The sequence below is a fragment of the Procambarus clarkii genome, chromosome 40 (genome assembly GCF_040958095.1).
Source record: "Procambarus clarkii isolate CNS0578487 chromosome 40, FALCON_Pclarkii_2.0, whole genome shotgun sequence".
NCBI lineage: Eukaryota > Metazoa > Arthropoda > Malacostraca > Decapoda > Cambaridae > Procambarus > Procambarus clarkii.
Window position 1 is genome coordinate 29,003,066 of NC_091189.1, and position 19,247 is coordinate 29,022,312.

The 19,247-nt window shown below is 44.2% G+C and overlaps 1 protein-coding gene across 1 annotated transcript in view; it reads left to right on the forward strand.

Annotated features, from left to right (window-relative positions):
• Positions 1 to 19,247, forward strand: part of LOC123758001 (WD repeat-containing protein 11) — a 133,624-nt gene that overhangs the window by 32,179 nt on the left and 82,198 nt on the right. Inside the window, exons 9-11 of the mRNA XM_045742107.2 lie at positions 1,414 to 1,673; positions 2,141 to 2,364; positions 17,065 to 17,247. Of these exons, the coding sequence (XP_045598063.2) occupies positions 1,414 to 1,673; positions 2,141 to 2,364; positions 17,065 to 17,247 (667 nt within the window). The remainder of the gene's footprint in view (positions 1 to 1,413; positions 1,674 to 2,140; positions 2,365 to 17,064; positions 17,248 to 19,247) is intronic.

Here is a 19,247-nt window from a genome sequence, read left to right on the forward strand (position 1 = left end):
AAAGGGTTGCTCGGTAGTTTTGGGTGCCGACCATTCTGTGTCGAGGCAGACACAGAATGCTTCCAACCAAACTGGGATTTCTATAGGCTATTGCTTCCCATGCCTCTCTGGGGGGGGGGGGGGGCCAGGTTCTGGCTCGTGGGGCCCCGATAGGCCCACAGAACTCCATACACATGACTGATGCCAAAGTCTGACATTAGCTTATCAGTCTGGATAGCTCCTGGGAGCCTCCGGGTCTCACCCAGAAAATGGCGTTTCATACATTCAACGCAGGATTTTTGTTGATTTTTTTTTCATGTGTTGAAATTGTGTAGTGCAGTTGCAGCCTAGAAGCAGATATGGATAAAGAGTTGGAGATGTAATAAATGATTCTAATGTATGTAAATTCATTTCTTGACATGTGGCATAAAATTCCTGTAACCCAGTGGTCAGTGTAGTTGGCTCATAACCAAAAGGTCCCAGGTTCATTTTCAACAGCAGGACAGAGCCTGTTACATGCATGCTTAATTTATAATTTTTACATTGAAATAATTGCCTTATATTCATGTCAAGTGTGCTGAATGTTTTGAAAGTTAATGCAGCAAAGGTTAATGTTAAGATATTGTAAATTTACACCAGTCAGCTAGACAATAACTCTTTGCATACAAGTATTTGTAGTCAAATATATTTTACCCTCTCCAAGTAAACCTAAAAGGGTTGTTTAACTGGACTAGTTAATAAAAAAGTTATTGTGACATTGTGAGTGATGGCATGAGGAAGGTGGGAGCTTGTGTGAGCAGGTCATGGGGTGTGGTGGAGGACAAGGCTGAATGGATGTGGCTTGGAAGAGGAGAGTAAATGTATTTGATTCCTGTTGTCGGGGACATGAAGCCTTTACTTAGTTTATTGAAGTCAATTCCTAAGGCCAAATACTTACCTTCCTCAGGATGCAACCCACAAGAATTACCTAACTCCTGGGGTGCTTGCAAGGTGAACAGAGCATCAGGTGAAAGGAAACATGCCCAACTGTTTTTTTCTCTGTGGGGAGCCCCTATGGCTCCCTGGAGCTATCAGGCTGATATGTGTTATATTAGTGTAGGTGCTTGGAGAGTGTACAAGGACAGTGTAAAAGGGGTGTACTATGAGAGTGTACACCAGTGTTATTACACTTGGGGCTCTGTCCGCAAGTTCCCCCACGCAACAGGTGTCACGGCAGGATTGCTGGAGTGAGGTGGTATTCATTTCTCTGGGATACCATATAGTGTGAGTAATATAATAAATGAAAGATATTTTTCCTTTTAATAGCTACCGTACAATCTTCTTTCACTATATTTTCTTCATGGGGTGATGCCTTTCTACCCCATGAAAGAGGGAAATGGGGTTATGATGATGTATGGATGGATCATACTATTAATGAATAAATTATGTCAACAGCTATGGTTTTGGGTGACGGTCGTGTGGTGTTCAAGCAGGTAACTGCTTCCCCAAGCCCTGGGCGTCAAGCTGTCAGCACTCCGCTCTTCACTCCTGGAGCTCCCTCGGCACCGTCTGTTCCGGCACCACATACGGGTCTCAATATTACAGACAACCACTTTAGTCTGTCCACCTCACCAACTGGAGTCCACATCAATATGCCTAAAACCTCATTGGCTGATATGGTGAAGCCCGCTTGGGCTCTAGCTGATAATGTTAAGGTAGATTGAATCTAGCAGATATTTTTTGCATTAATTCATTATTGACCTGTATAATTATGTGTTAAGTTCAATGAAAACCTTTATAAATGTTTATTGTCTGGAGTTGCATCATTCTGTCACTCCCAAAGGTACAGTACTGCATATTAAAGACCCCTAGGAATCACTAGAAGTACCAGCCAGTCAGAATACCAGATACAGTATTCATAAGGGTTTATTCTTAAGCCAGGAGTAGTAAGATCTCGGTGACATCACATACATGACCTTCAAACGAATCTCTAAGCTAATGCAAACAGACTAATCTGTAGAGTCAAGCATCACAAGGATTTATTTAATTCTTGGGCTGAATGTTAAGATAAAAATTATCACTTGTCTATTCATTATACTGTATAATTTACAGTGCAATAATTAGTATCACAGATTTTCAGTTTTGTCTTTAATAAGACTGTTCTCTTTCATTTCTTTTGTAGGAACTCGGGCATCGTGTTAACCTCCGAATTTTGATGACGGGTCTCATGCCTGCAATGTCCCCACCTCCTCTGGTGATAAGAATGTGTCCACCTCTCACCACTCGAAATATCCACCAGTATGTGCCTCGTCTCGCAGCTGGGACGCAGTCAGGGGTGGTTCAAGTGTTCAACGTTGCTACGGGCGTGTTGGAGAGAGAGTTTGCTCTTCATACATATCCTGTCAGGTTTGTTTTAGGTAGTTCAGTTATTTGTATTTTCTGCTAGTGTTTAACCACTGCACTGTGCTGCATTAAAATATGACACTCCTGTGTTGCCCTAAAAATAAAAAAAAAAAATTTCCAAAAAATTATTTTCTCCTGTTATATTGTTAAAATGCAATCTCTGATCATGGGGAAACAAAAATAAAATATTGTATGTGACATACTTTAGCAGTGATGGAGCTGGAAAATTGAGCAAATTATGGGCGCTGAGTGATGAGGTGCTAGGGGACAGTCAGCCCCGCCACCCCATGGGGTGGCGTTGGGCGTTGCTGCGAATATAATTTTTCACAATTATTTAACACTTTCGCTCGATAACGACTCGGCATTGCATCGTTTTTTAATAGACGCATTTCCGGTAACGATGCAGCATTGCGTCGGCGGCAAATTGGCAGTGGCTTCGGGAGGGGTGCGCAGCAGCTTTGGATATTATATGCATATATTCCTGTAGGGAATTTCATTGTGAATACATTGATACCAAAATGAAAGATCTAGGACCAGAATTGATGTAACAAAGTTGAAAACAGTATTCCCATTTTATTAGCGCTCACTGGGATTACGCTCCGTCACTTTCTCTGTTTGCTGTGGGTGGTACGCCTGGCTTTTGGACTTTATATATGCATATACTCCTGCAGGGAATTCTATTGTGAACACAATGTTACCAAAATGAAAGGCCTAGGACGAGAACTGAGATGTCCATAGTGAAGAGTGTACACATTTTATTGCTCTTGCGCGGTTCTGAGTAATACGCTCTTACTTTCTCACTGGGCTTTTGGGCTTTATATGCATTTAGTCTTGTACAGAATTCTATTGTTCAACACATTGATTCCAAATTAAAAAACCTAGGACAAGAAATGAGATGACAAAGTTGAAAAGAGAATACACTTTTCAGTATTACCGCACTCTCTAATGTAATGAGAGGCGCCTTGGGGTGGCGCAGCGCTCTCTTTCTGGGCCACTTTCATCTTGTCAGCGGGTGGAGTGCACTGTGTTTTTTTACTTTATATGCATATACTCTTGTTGGGAATTCTATTGCGAACACAATGATACGAAAATGAAAGCCCTAGGATGGGAATTGAGGTGACAAATGTGAAAAGAGTGTACACATTTTATCGCTCTTGCACGCTCCCAAATAACACGCACTTACTTTCTCTGTTTATTATGGATGGTACGTCAGGCTTTTGGACTTTATATGCCTTTAGTCTTGTAGGGAATTCTATTGTGAACACAATGATACCAAATTGAAAAACCTTGAACAAGAATTAAGGTGACAAAGTTGAAAAGAGTATACACTTTTCAGAATTACTGCATGCTCCCGTGAAACATTGAGGCCCACCCAGGGTAGTGCGGTCTCGCGCGCGTGGTGCAATAAAGTGTTAATTAAATGTCTCTCGTTCATTTCTTCTCTGATTTTTTGCTGTAATACTATTCAAAAGTGTGTAATTTGGGAAATCTATATAGTTCAATATGTGGTTCATCTCTATGCTCAAAAGTATGGGGCTCATATATGTGACATATATACTGTACAGTGGTTCCTTGGTTTACGAATTTAATCCGTTCCCAGAAACGGGTCGTAACCCGAAACAAATTTTCCCCATAAGAATTATTGTAAATTGAATTAATCCATTTCACACTCCCAAAAAATATTACCTTCAAAATACATTTCATACATACTGTACACACAAATATTTTGTACTATAGTATGTACAAGTTATAGCTTACCTTTATTGATGACTCTTGTTGGCATATGGAGGAGGGTGAGGAGGAGAGGTGTTTGTAAGGGGTGTCCCTTTCCATTATAACATCAGACAGTGATGACTTCTCTGAGGTACTCTCTCGCCTACATTTTGCCTGCATACCACTAGGACCTGTTTGTGGTTCACTGCTTGTTTGTCTCACTCAGAACCTTTCCATAAAAAAGACTTGCTTTTCCCTACATTTTAACACTTGTCTGTAGTGAGTCACATTGCCATTAAAAAGGTCAATACAACACCCTGCTACAGCTTTATCTGGGCGAGTCTTTTCAGCAAAACTTTGCAGTTCTTCCCATACTTCAAACATTTTCTTAACCACCCTGCTGCGCCGAGTTTATTGTGAAATTTCCCCTGTGCGCATGAAATAAAGTGTTCCCTCAAAATTCTTTTTTTCTTTGTAAAATGATAAATTCCCTTCCCTGAACATGACTGTGTAAAAATAAAATACCAAATTCCACTTACTTTGGCTGTGGGGACGTGGACAAGGTGCACATCAGGGGCTGGTCGCCCTGTGCATGAATCGCCCAGACACGGTCGTTCGGGCCATTCAAGTACCGTGTGTTGCCACAAATATATTTTTAATTATTTGTTCTATGTATTTCCAATCCGGTTTTATTTGTTTTTTTATCGTATATGATGCATATTTTTGTCTTTTACAATATGTATACAGTAGAACGTTCATAATGTTCCATGGAACTGTGATACATGTGTCAGTAATGTGTCCACAATAAATTTTTATTGTTGCAATAATACTTGTTAAAAATTCACTAAAATTACAATGTATATACAGTTTCACACACTATTTACACAGTAACACACTGTATTACACACTCAGTACTTCGGAAGTGAGTAATAATCAATGAAGTAGTCCATGGTGCACAGTGCGACTTCGCTCTCGTTGCACCAGGTACAGATAAATTTTTGCTTCCTGTTTCTTCATTCTGTATGCTTGTAAATAATGCACTCACGTACACCCTTGGCGTTAGTACTTGTAGGTTGTATGTAGCCAAGCTTGTAAAGCATAAGGTAGTATTGAAAAGATTATAGGAAAAGATCAGTTTGTCAGGAAGAGATTCAGGTATTCTTGAAAATATCTATGAAAAACACCACCATGGAAGCCGCTAACTCTGTTCATCTATGCTACTTGTATCAGAAGCATCATCACTGAACGCAGAAAACGATTCATCTATATATTATCTAAATAAATTGAAGATAGCATAGGATTGCAAGGGTGATGCTCAGAGCTACAACTGGATACGCTCGCTGTATCGTCCTCATAGGTGCTGTATCACCTGCATCTGACCTTTGTGTTAGGTCCTTATTGCACCTAACTTCACCAATATTATGACCCTTATGTTCTTCATACAATAAGATTTGAATTTCACAGACAGAGCGTTCTCTTTCAACACTGTGTTGGACAGGTGTTTGGGAGCCAGAGGAGCGTGCGCCACCCATGGTTGCTCACTCAAAACTAACCCAGCCAGCAGCCCTAGGTCATTCTGGGAATTTTTTCCAAGATGGCTGCCTCTCACTGGAGGTCCTAAGAGTTCATTTCGTACACAACCAACCTCGCACACATTTAGAATGGGTACGGAAAAATCAAAGAGAGTTTTCTTGGTTGGCGCAGTTTCCCGCCGACCAAGAATACTTGGTTGGCGCAGTTAAGTGGTTAAGGAGGAAGGGACAGCCTATACTGCCTTTACTCTATTTTCTTAGGTTGAACTTTACCACTGATTTTCTTGGGACCCATGGCATTATATATAATACTGTAATTACTTTTATGTTTAAAAAACAAAAAAGCGTAAAAACAATGAAACTCTTTACAAAGAATTCAATCGCGAGCGTCACTAAGCGGGCGGTCTGGTACACTGAAGCGGGGTCGCCTGTACCACCAGGAACCATGCGCACAGTCTACCCATACGTGTACTGTATCGACAAAGTCGCGAGTTGAGGTAAAGGTTGTAACCCAATTCGTATTTTCTGACGAAATTGGGGTCGTAACCCGAAAAATTCGTAAGTAGGGGCATTCGTCAGTTGAGGTTCAACTATTATATTCTAAGATCAATCAAACAGTGCTTTTGCTGTTATTACACTATATACACACATTGTATATAACTATCTACATTTTTATGCACCATAATGAATCAGAAAGATCATGTGTTGAGAGTTAATATACACAGAACAAGAATCCAAGGTCAGCCTAGCGGCTGAGAGCTGAGTGTGGTAGGAGCTGCCCCAAATGCATTTTTACATAATTATTTTATTGTCTATGAACGGTTTTATATCTAGTTTTCTGAGGTGAGCCCCGTTGGCTCCCTGAAGCTAATGGACTGGTATCTGCTATATTACTCCAGAGCATCGGTTAATTGGAGTTCTTTGCCTATTGGGAACCACGAGCCAGAACCTGGTTCCCTCAGAAAGGTGCAGGGAGCAATGGCTTATGAACATTCCACTTATTGAGAGTACAGTTATATCTGCCATTGACCGGGGGTGTCGCCCAGAAACGTAGGTAAACTATTACAAACCCCACTGGTAATACATTGCAACCTAATACAGGACAGAGACCAAGAACTCTCCCCGAGAGGAAACAACAAACAAGCAAATATCCACTCAACTAGCGTGCCCGCTTGATAGCGACCCTACACCCCGGAAGGGGCCCAAACCCAGGCGGCCCAAGTGCCAACACCGGCAATTCATAGACTGATTGCAAACTGCAAACTGTAGGGAGGGGGGGGGGGGGTTTCAGGGAGCCTCTGAGGGCTCAACCCAGAAAATGGTGTCTCATTACAGTACAACCTCGATTCAATGCTCTATATGGGACCAACCCCAGTGCGCTGGAACGTTGGATGCGTTGCAAGAGGTGACCTTCAGGAGGTGTTTGCGTCAGTCTTATTTTTTTTTTCTTGTACACAATAAAAATGCATTATCATATTATATACTGTACCTATATATTATTACTCTACTAAAAAATACTGTTACATTTGTTATTTACCTTATTGTTGGAGTTATGTCCATCTTGAAGTCTCATGGAGTTGTGAATGCTGTACAGTAAATACGCACTGTAGTGTATTATGCCGTTAACACTGTGTTGATTAGGTAGTTCTGCTGTATGTTGAGTACTACAATACAGTTTATGAATACTATTGTACGCTAAAATTACTGAAACTTTAATTTTAACACTATGTACACACTTAAATTTAACACTTGTTGTAAGTGTTTATGCCACACACGATGTTTTTAGATGTTTGCATCAGCTTTGCTGGTGCTCGCTGCTGCTGTGTTGGCTTCAGCTGCTTCTGAGCTGGTGCAGGCTGCTGTTATACTGATGCTGGGTACGGCTGTGCTGGTGCTGGGTATGGCTGTGTTGGTGCTGGGTACGGCTGTGGTGGTGCTGGGTACGGCTGTGCTGGTGCTGGGTACAGCTGTGCTGGTGCTGGGTACAGCTGTGCTGGTGCTGGGTACAGCTGTGCTGGTGCTGGGTACAGCTGTGCTGGTGCTGGGTATGGCTGTGTTGGTGCTGGGTACGGCTGTGGTGGTGCTGGGTACGGCTGTGCTGGTGCTGGGTACGGCTGTGCTGGTGCTGGGTACAGCTGTGCTGGTGCTGCGTATGGCTGTGTTGGTGCTGGGTACAGCTGTGCTGGTGCTGGGTATGGCTGTGTTGGTGCTGGGTACGGCTGTGCTGGTGCTGGGTACGGCTGTGCTGGTGCTGGGTACGGCTGTGCTGGTGCTGGGTACGGCTGTGCTGGTGCTGGGTACGGCTGTGCTGGTGCTGGGTATGGCTGTGTTGGTGCTGGGTACGGCTGTGCTGGTGCTGGGTACGGCTGTGCTGGTGCTGGGTATGGCTGTGTTGGTGCTGGGTACGGCTGTGGTGGTGCTGGGTATGGCTGTGCTGGTGCTGGGTATGGCTGTGGTGGTGCTGGGTATGGCTGTGTTGGTGCTGGGTACGGCTGTGGTGGTGCTGGGTACGGCTGTGCTGGTGCTGGGTACGGCTGTGGTGGTGCTGGGTACGGCTGTGGTGGTGCTGGGTACAGCTGTGCCGGTGCTGGGTACGGCTATGGTGGTGCTGGGTACGGCTGTGTTGGTGCTGGGTACGGCTGTGGTGGTGCTGGGTACGGCTGTGCTGGTGCTGGGTACGGCTGTGGTGGTGCTGGGTATGGCTGTGTTGGTGCTGGGTACGGCTGTGGTGGTGCTGGGTACGGCTGTGTTGGTGCTGGGTACGGCTGTGGTGGTGCTGGGTACGGCTGTGCTGGTGCTGGGTACGGCTGTGCTGGTGCTGGGTACGGCTGTGGTGGTGCTGGGTACGACTGTGCTGGTGCTGGGTATGGCTGTGCTGGTGCTGGGTACGGCTGTGCTGGTGCTGGGTACAGCTGTGTTGGTGCTGGGTACGGCTGTGGTGGTGCTGGGTACGGCTGTGCTGGTGCTGGGTACGGCTGTGCTGGTGCTGGGTACAGCTGTGCCGGTGCTGGGTACGGCTGTGCTCGTGCTGGGTACGGCTGTGCTCATGCTGGGTACGGCTGTGCTCGTGCTGGGAACGGCTGTGCTGGTGCTGGGTACGGCTGTGCTGGTGCTGGGTACGGCTGTGCTGGTGCTGGGTACGGCTGTGCTGGTGCTGGGTACGGCTGTGCTGGTGCTGGGTATGGCTGTGCTGGTGCTGGGTACGGCTGTGGCCGTAGTCACTGAACTGTGGCGACGAAATCGAATGAAACACGCATGGTGCTGTGTGTACAAGGATTAGACCCGTCCACTTGTGCTGGAGTTGTTGTTCCAATAACATAATTTCTCAAATAGCAGATGTCTATCATATTACAGTATATATTCAGTTTTATTTAGTTAGTTTAATTAGGATAATAAAAAGCTATTAAAACACTGGCTTTAGAAATGATTTATTAATCTGAAACTTTCAAAGTCATGGGTCACTGAACTATGACGATACAGACGAAAGTGAGTGAAACCTCACTGTAAAGTGAGGTTTACAGTACAGTATTCTCTTATCTGTCCACCCTCACTCATCTTGTTTCATCACAGAAAATGTCTATAAGGAGATTTAACACATGTAGCTAGCTAATCACGCTTCAGCCTTTAAATTAATGTACAAAGATACGTGTGCCACAAATTAGTGAACGAAAATCATGAAAAAACTCAGTCGTTCACTTGTGTGGACCACTCTGGCTGGTGTTTAGTTAATATGCTTTACTTGTTGTGTGGACCATTCTGGCTGGTGTTTGGTTCATATGGTTCACTTGTTGTGTGATCCACTTGTGTGATCCAACTTGCCTTATGAAGGAATTATTAATTGTATTCTGTGATAGAATGGGAAAGTTTTCCACCACTCTGTGAACTCTGTCACAACATCGTAAGCTTGTGGACCACTTGTGGTCCACTTGTGTGGTCCACTTGTGTAATCGAACTTGTCATATGAGGGAATTATTAATTGTAATCTGTGATAGGATGGGAAAGTTTACCACCAGTTTGTGAACTCTGTTTGGACATCATAAGCAAATCCGAACATCCCCCACTTCGGTGAACCATTGTTCGTTGAACTGGGTGAGTAAATCTGGCCTGAAAAGTGTGCAAACTAGCTGGAGATTTGTTAAATCGGGGTACGTTGAATCGAGGTTGTACTGTACATTCAACACTAGTTTCCTGAGGTGAGCCCCGCCAGTTCCCTGAAGCTATATACCCACAGATAAGTAAAAAGGGACTTACCTGGGAGGCGGCAGCACCGCATGCCTCATGACGAAGACAGGACAACTGGCCACGACAAACGCCCCAAAGTCACACAAGGCTACTGAGGACCCGAAACGTGAACAAGATAACAGGCGGCCTGGACCCTGTTCGACCTCCAAAACCTCTGTGCCCGAATGTCAACCGAAGACATGTTACCAAAGACTGCAGCAAGAGCCGCAAACTTCCGCACATCATGGGCACGAGGGTAGACCGCAGGCTGGCTAGACTTGATAATCCTACAGACGACCTGAGAGACCCAAGCTCTGGAACAGGGAGTAAGGAACACCAGATCTATCAGAGGCCAAAGCCAACAAAAACAACGCCTTCCTGAAACACTCTTGAACTGAAAGGGCCACAACAAAATGAAGAGAAGAGAGAAATAATAGCACCTGATCCAAAGACCAGGACGGCCATAGTGCAATGTATGTGCAGGCCTGAGGTGAAAAAATGCACAAGAGAGCTTGCGGAACAGAACAGAAGTGACTTCCAGCTCACAAGCTGGAGTGTCTCCACGATAAGAAGTGTGATGGGTTGTTGTATCGCAGCTATACTGAACCAAGGTGGTATGGCTCTCCCTCATACAAATACTAAAAAAATGTTGCTATTGGCCTTGCAGTGTGTAAGTCGCAGGTGGAAACAAATGAAAATCGTCAAATAAATAATCAAAACAATTTACTGAAATATTAATGAACAAATGTGACACGTAAGAATACTTGGCTATTATTATATAACAGATCAAATAAGTAAATGAAAGTTTAATGCAATGTATGAAGATATACTGGTGTACTGAAGACAGCTACCATACCACCACAGCATCAGACACACGGCACAAGCCAAGACCCAACCAAAGCTGCTCCACAGCCACATCAGGAGGAAAACAGCAGTGAAGGAACAAGTGATGAAACTGAGAAAAGGGGAGAACACAGAGAATGACAAGGAGGTGCGTGAAGAACTCAACAAGAGATTCCAGGAGGTCTTCACAACAGAATAAGGAGAAGCCCCTGCACTAAATGAGGAGGAGGCAAACCAAGCAACCTTGGAGGAATTTGACCTCACCAGTGATGAGGTCAAAAGGTGTCTGCTGAAGCTGGATGTGACAAAGGCTGTTGGGCCTGACAGAATCTCACCATGGATACTAAAGGAAGGTGCAGAAGCACTAAGTGTGCCACTCTCTATGGTGTATAACAGGCCACTGGAAACAGGAGACTTACCAGAAAGTTGGAAGACAGCTAATGTAGTCCCAATATACAAGAAGGGTAACAGGCAAGAAGCACTGAACTACAGGCCAGTTTCCCTAACTTGTATACCATGCAAGGTGATGGAGAAGAGCGTGAAGAAAAAGCTCGTAGAGCATCTGGAGGGAAATAACTTTGTAACGCACCACCAACATGAGTTCAGGGATGGTAAATCATGCCTCACAGGTTTAATAGGTTTGCTTAGGTTTGCCTATGACCAGGCAACAAAAATTAGGCAGGAAAGAGAAGGGTGGGCCGACTGCATTTTCCTGGACTGCCAGAAAGCCTTTGACACAGTACCCCATAAAAGGCTATTAATTAAAAAAGTTGGAGCAACAGGCAGGAGTAAAAGGGAAGGTGCTCCAGTGGATAAGGGAGTACTTAAGCAACAGGAAACAGCGAGTAATGGTGAGGGGGAGACATTAGAGTGGCGAGATGTCACCAGCGGAGTCCCATAGGGCTCAGTACTTGTACCCATCCTGTTTCTAACATATGTAAACGATCTTCCGGAGAGTATAGACTCGTTCCTCTCAATGTTTGCTGATGATGCAAAAATTATGAGAAGAATCAAGACAGATGAAGATAGACGGAGACTACAGGATGACCTGGACAAACTGGAGGAATGGTCTAGAAAATGGCTGCTAAAGTTCAACTCAGGAAAGTGTAAGGTAATGAAATTAGGCGAAGGGAGCAGGAGGCTGAACACAAGGTACCATCTGGGAGGTGAAATCCTGCAAGAGTCAAATAGAGAGAAAGATCTGGGGGTTGATATCACACCGAACCTGTCCCCAGAGGCCCACATCAAAAGAATATCATCAGTGGCATATGCTAGACTGGCCAACATAAGAAACTGGCCTTTAGAAACTTGTGTAAGGAGTTGTTCACAACCCTGTATACCACTTATGTAAGACCAATTCTGGAGTATACAGCTCCAGCCTGGAGCTGTATACAGCTCCAGCCTGTGGAGTATACAGCTCCAGCCTGGAGTCCATACCTAGTTAAACTCAAGACAAAGTTAGAGAAGATTCAGCGGTTTGCCACCAGGCTCGTCCCGGAACTGAGAGGAATGTGCTACGAGGAAAGGCTAAAGGAGCTGAACCTCACAACCCAGGAAAACAGAAGAGTAAGGGGAGACATGGTAACTACCTACAAAATTCTCAGGGGAATTGACAGGGTGGACAAAGACAAACTCTTCAGCACGGGTGGGACACGAACAAGGGTACACAGGTGGAAACTTAGTACCCAGATGAGCCACAGACACGTTAGAAAGAATTTTTTCAGTGTCAGAGTAGTTAATAAATGGAATGCATTAGGAAATGATGTGGGGGAGGCTGACTCCATACATGGTTTCAAATGTAGATATGATAGAGCCCAGTAGGCTCAGGAATGTGTACACCAGTTGATTCACAGTTGAGAGGTGGGACCAAAGAGCCAGAGCTCAACCCCCGCAAACATAACTAGGCGAGTACGGCGTTGGCTGAAGGCAGACGATGGGTGAGAGACCAAGGTGCTCCTAGAGCACTAAGAGAGAGACTGGCTTTCCAGTGAGGCGGTGCCCTTTATATAGTCCGGCAGTGATGACTCTTGTGGTTATCTTGACGTTATCTTGAGATGATTTCGGGGCTTTTAGTGTCCCCGCGGCCCGGTCCTCGACCAGGCCTCCACCCCCAGGAAGCAGCCCGTGACAGCTGACTAACACCCAGGTACCTATTTACTGCTAGGTAACAGGGGCATAGGATGAAAGAAACTTGGCCCATTTGTTTCTGCCTCGTGCGGGAATCGAACCCGCGCCGTAGAATTACGAGTCCTGCGCGCTATCCACCAGGCTACGAGGCCCCTTTTCCAGGCTACGAGGCCACAGCTCAGAATGGAAGCAAGTCGACGAAGAACTCTGTAGGGTAAGGCAAGTCCTAGTCAATAACGGCTTCTCCAATGGTTTCATCGAAGACATCATAAGAAGGAAAGTGAAAAGCCATGCAACCTCTGAAGAGACAACTAACACAACACCTATACCCCCTATTAGACTATTTTACAGGAACTTCTTTTCCACAGCTCATAAAACGGAGGAAAGGGTCCTGAAAGATATTATTAATAGAAACGTTATCCCTACAGACAAAAATCAGAGGATACAACTGACGATTTACTATAAAACCAGAAAAACGGCCAGCCTACTCATGAGAAACTCTCCAGACACAAAACAGAACGCTTTAAAAGAGACTAACGTCGTCTATGCCTTCAAATGCCCACTTGGGGACTGTAAGCTCCAAAAAACCCAGTATATAGGCAAGACAACAACATCTCTTTCTAGGCGTTTAACGATGCATAAGCAACAGGGCTCCATTAAGGAACATATAATCTCTTCCCATAACCAAACCATCGCCAGAGAAATCCTAGTAAACAACACAGAAATCATCGATAGATACAGCGATAGCAGGCGGCTTGACGTTTGCGAGGCACTACACATCAAGAAGTCAACACCAGCAATCAACAGCCAATTATTGCACAACTATATTCTACCCACCTCAAGACTCCGCTCCAATATAGAAGCATCAAGAAATATGGACCAATAGGCTTTCTACAAACACTTCTATTCAATACCCATTGTTTCTGTTCTGTCTTGTGTTGATACTTTTAATACCCTATTAATATCCCCTCTTGTTCTGTCTTGTGTTAATGCCACATCACCCCTCCCACCTCACTCAAATGTAGATATAAAATCAGAGATACGTAAGTTCTAATCAGTTGTGTATTTGTGAAGTCTTTGAAAATGTAATAAGTTTTACGAAACGCGCCCGTGTCGCGTCAGACTAGAAATAAAAATGAATTTTGGAGAAGTGATTTTTGATTTACCTCCAACAGTGAAGCGTAATGTACGAAAGATTGAGAAAATTCGTGTTAGAATTATTAATCTTACTTTTTCGGTCATATTTAATAATATATGTCTACAGGAAAGACTGCTACCAAAATATACTAATATATATATATATATATATATATATATATATATATATATATATATATATATATATATATATATATATATATATATATATATATATGTCGTACCTAGTAGCCAGAACTCACTTCTCAGCCTACTATTCAAGGCCCGATTTGCCTAATAAACCAAGTTTTCCTGAATTAATATATTTACTATAATTTTTTTCTTATGAAATCATAAAGCAACCCTTTTCTCTATGTATGAGGTCAATTTTTTTTTATTGTAGTTAAAATTAACGTAGATATATGACAGAACCTAACCAACCCTACCTAACCTAACCTAACCTATATTTATAGGTAAGGTTAGGTTAGGTAGCCAAAAAAAGCTAGGTTAGGTTAGGTTAGGTAGGTTAGGTAGACGAAAAAACATTGATTCATGAAAACTTGGCTTATTATGCAAATCGGGCCTTGAATAGTAGACTGAGAAGTGCGTTCTGGCTATTAGGTACGACATATATATATATATATATATATGCGAACAAGCCTGAATGGTCCCCAGGACAATATGCAACTGAAAACTCACACCCCAGAAGTGACTCGAACCCATACTCCCAGAAGCAACGCAACTGGTATGTACAAGACGCCTTAATCCACTTGACCATCACGACCGGACAAAATGAGGTGATAGCCGAGGCTATTTGAACCACCCCACCGCCGGCACTCGGATAGTAATCTTGGGCATAGCATTTTACCAAATCACCTCATTCTTTGGGGCACACGTGAGGAACACAAATGCGAACAAGCCTGAATGGTCCCCAGGACAATATGCAACTGAAAACTCATACCCCAGAAGTGACTCGAACCCATACTCCCAGAAGCAACGCAACTGGTATGTACAAGACGCCTTAATCCACTTGACCATCACGACCGGACAAAATGAGGTGATAGCCGAGGCTATTTGAACCACCCCACCGCCGGCACTCGGATAGTAATCTTGGGCATAGCATTTTACCAAATCACCTCATTCTTTGGGGCACACGTGAGGAACACAAATGCGGACAAGCCTGAATGGTCCCCAGGACAATATGCAACTGAAAACTCACACCCCAGAAGTGACTCGAACCCATACTCCCAGAAGCAACGCAACTGGTATGTACAAGACGCCTTAATCCACTTGACCATCAATTTACTAGGATATATATATATATATATATATAACTGAAAACTCACACCCCAGAAGTGACTCGAACCCATACTCCCAGATGCCACGCAACTGGTATGTACAAGACGCCTTAATCCACTTGACCATCACGACCGGACAAAATGAGGTGATAGCCGAGGCTATTTGAACCACCCCACCGCCGGTCGTGATGGTCAAGTGGATTAAGGCGTCTTGTACATACCAGTTGCGTGGCATCTGGGAGTATGGGTTCGAGTCACTTCTGGGGTGTGAGTTTTCAGTTGCATATTGTCCTGGGGACCATTCAGGCTTGTTCGCATTTGTGTTCCTCACGTGTGCCCCAAAGAATGAGGTGATTTGGTAAAATGCTATGCCCAAGATTACTATCCGAGTGCCGGCGGTGGGGTGGTTCAAATAGCCTCGGCTATCACCTCATTTTGTCCGGTCGTGATGGTCAAGTGGATTAAGGCGTCTTGTACATACCAGTTGCGTGGCATCTGGGAGTATGGGTTCGAGTCACTTCTGGGGTGTGAGTTTTCAGTTGCATATTGTCCTGGGGACCATTCAGGCTTGTTCGCATATATATATATATATATATATATATATTATTAAATATGACCGAAAAAATAAGATTAATAATTCTAACACGAATTTTCTCAATCTTTCGTACATTTCTTTTCACTGTTGGAGGTAAATCAAAAATCAATTCTCCAAAATTCATTTTTATTTCTAGTCTGACGCGACACGAGCGCGTTTCGTAAAACTTATTACATTTTCAAAGACTTTAGTTTACAAATACACAACTGAATTGAACTTACGCATCTCCGATTTTATATCTACATTTGAGTGAGGTGGATGGGGTGAGGTGGCATTAATAGGGTATTAATTTCATCAACACAAGACAGAACAAGAGGTGGTATTAATAGGGTATTAATTTCATCAACACAAGACAGAACACGAAACAATGGGTATTGAATAGAAGTGCTTGTAGAAAGCCTATTGGTCCATATTTCTTGATGCTTCTATATTGGAGCGGAGTCTTGAGGTGGGTAGAATATAGTTGTGCATTAATTGGCTGTTGATTGCTGGTGTTGACTTCTTGATGTGTAGTGCCTCGCAAACGTCAAGCCGCCTGCTATCGCTGTATCTATCGATGATTTTTGTGTTGTTTACTAGGATTTCTCTGGCGATGGTTTGGTTGTGGGAAGAGATTTTATGTTCCTTAATGGAGCCCTGTTGCTTATGCATCGTTAAACGCCTAGAAAGAGATGTTGTTGTCTTGCCTATATACTGGGTTTTTTGGAGCTTACAGTCCCCAAGAGGGCATTTGAAGGCATAGACGATGTTAGTCTCTTTTAAAGCGTTCTGTTTTGTGTCTGGAGAGTTTCTCATGAGTAGGCTGGCCGTTTTTCTGGTTTTATAGTAAATTGTCAGTTGTATCCTCTGATTTTTGTCTGTAGGGATAACGTTTCTATTAACAATATCTTTTAGGACCCTTTCCTCCGTTTTATGAGCTGTGGAAAAGAAGTTCCTGTAAAATAGTCTAATAGGGGGTATAGGTGTTGTGTTAGTTGTCTCTTCAGAGGTTGCATGGCGTTTCACTTTCCTTCTAATGATGTCTTCGACGAAGGAAGGCTGGGTTATTCCCATTAGGCACCTCACCTAATTTCTACTGAAAACCTGCAACATCTTCCGGTTACTACAACTAAACCACGATAGACAGAGATTGTGTTTACTTGAATTTTCATGCATCTTGGATGGTAATTAACACTTTTATGAGTTAAATACTGTATATAATTTTTTTCTAATATTTGCATTATCTGCTTATTTGCAGAGGGGTTGAGTGGACAAGCCTGACTTCCATCCTGTCCTTTGGTCACCAGCCGCTCACAAACAGTCAGGGTCTTGTGCGTAATGAACTCATGTACACTGACATCCTCACAGGACGAACCATTACCTTAAGACCAAATAAGAGCGATGAAACGAGCATTGACATGGTTAGAGTTTCTTATTTAAAGTAAGTACAGTGTTTTGGTGTTGTATGAAATACAGAAAATATATTCAGAAAGAATAACAAAATTGTTGTAGAGAGTAAACACAATAACATTGCTGAAAATTAGACACTCAATCTATACATCAGAAGATAACAGAATTGTCCAGGACAATACTTTTCAGAATTGACAAAGCTTGGAAGTGACAAAGCTTTAATCCAGGAAGGATGAAAACTTTGTCACTTCCTTTTTTCAAATGTGTGGATTGGGAGTTTAACAACAATGTTCCTTTAATATGTTGCTCCTCCATGTGCCTCTCAAAGGGGGCCAGGTTTTGGCTCATGGTTCTCGGTAGGTAAGAACTCCTTGCACGTTGACTGATGCCAGAAAGCTAATATGTCCATATCAGCCTGGATAGCTCCAGGGAGCCTCCGGGTCTCACCCAGAAAATACTGTTTCATTACATTCAATCTTGGTTTCTGGGGGAAGCCCCATCAGCTTCCTGGAGCTATCCAGGCTGAATGGATATATATAAATTTCTGGCATCAGTCAATGTACATGGAGTTCTTGCCTATCGGGGATCACAAGTCAGAACCTGGGCCCCTCAGAGAGGCACAAGGAGCAATGGCCTATAGAAACCCCCATGTGGTTAGGAGCATTTTATGTCTGCCATCGACCGGGTCTGGCACCCAGAAAGGTAGGTGCCCCAAAACAACCCCTATTCTGGTGAAACTATTGTTACCGAAAGCTGAACGAGTGGACAGAACTCCCCAAATGAAAATTAGCAAACGAGCATGACGTCATCATATTGCCGCGCCACAGTCTGCACAACCCCCTCCCTCCAACCACCAGTTCTTGGCTGATGTGATTCTGGGGAAGTCGTGTGCCTCTGGTTCCTGTTTTTTGTCTCAGTTCTGTGCCTTGTGATGTGGGCTGTCTCTACAGGTGGTGTGTGAGCCAGAAGAAATATTCCACAGTACTCGGGCTGCATGTGCCTAGGGTTTACTTCCCTAGGTGCCCTGTAGGTGCTGCCCTTGGGACTTGGGGCCTCCTTCCAAGTCTCCTTGGATTCTACCTCCGCTGTGTCTTTTACTGCTCTGTACTTGGCTACCCTTGGGGTCAACTGGGGTTTTGTTGCCCTTGTTTGTCTCTGGGTAGGAGGTAGTTTTCATCACTGTTAGGGGTGTGGGGTACTGCACAGCAAATTATCACCTATTATAGCGGCTGACTCTGTTCTGCCTGGGTATGTTGTCCTCTTGCGGGGTTTTTCTTTTGTTTTTGTTGTTCCTGCCTGGTGGGGGTCTGCCTTGTCCTCCCCCTCAATGTTGTTGGGGTCAGTATATTTTCTTCTCTGTTGGTGGTACAGTATCCCCCGCTAGCACCCCGTGAGTGGACATGTCCCAGGGGTTCAGCTTTTAGAAGTTTGTTTGGTAGACTTGGGCACCAGTTTACACTACCCTGCCTTGGCTTTCCTTAGCGTGTTAAGAAGTCTAAGGGCCCTGGGAAACCCCATGGGGTGCTCTGTGGTCCGATGATGTGACCTTTGAGTCCCCTCTTGCTTCGTGCAAGATTGAAGGTTGCTCTGTCCCCTTGTCTCAGGGTCACACTCACCGGTTGTGCCTCCACCATGCTGCCTGTTAAGTTGACGATTCTTTTGACCCGGAGTCTTGCGATGTTTGTTGTCTGTACATGCTCCATTTCACTCGAGCTACTGAACATGATATGAGGGTGCAGGCAGCTGCTGTGTTGCATGCTAAGTTTAGGTTGCTGCAATGCACTAGGTTGGTTGGTTGCGGCCCCGGATGCCCCGAGACTGCCCCGTTTTGGTTATAGGGACTCTCGACTTGGGGGGTGGGAGTGGCTTCGGCTCTGGTTCCATCCACCCCCTCCTAGTCCTTCCCCTTCTTTTGTGCATCCGGTTTCTTCCCCTTGCTTCTGGCTCTGAAACGTCTGAGGGTTTCGGTGTCGGGACAGGGTCTAGTTGGTGTTGAGATTCGGGCGGTCTTGGAGGAGTCCCCCCTTCTGG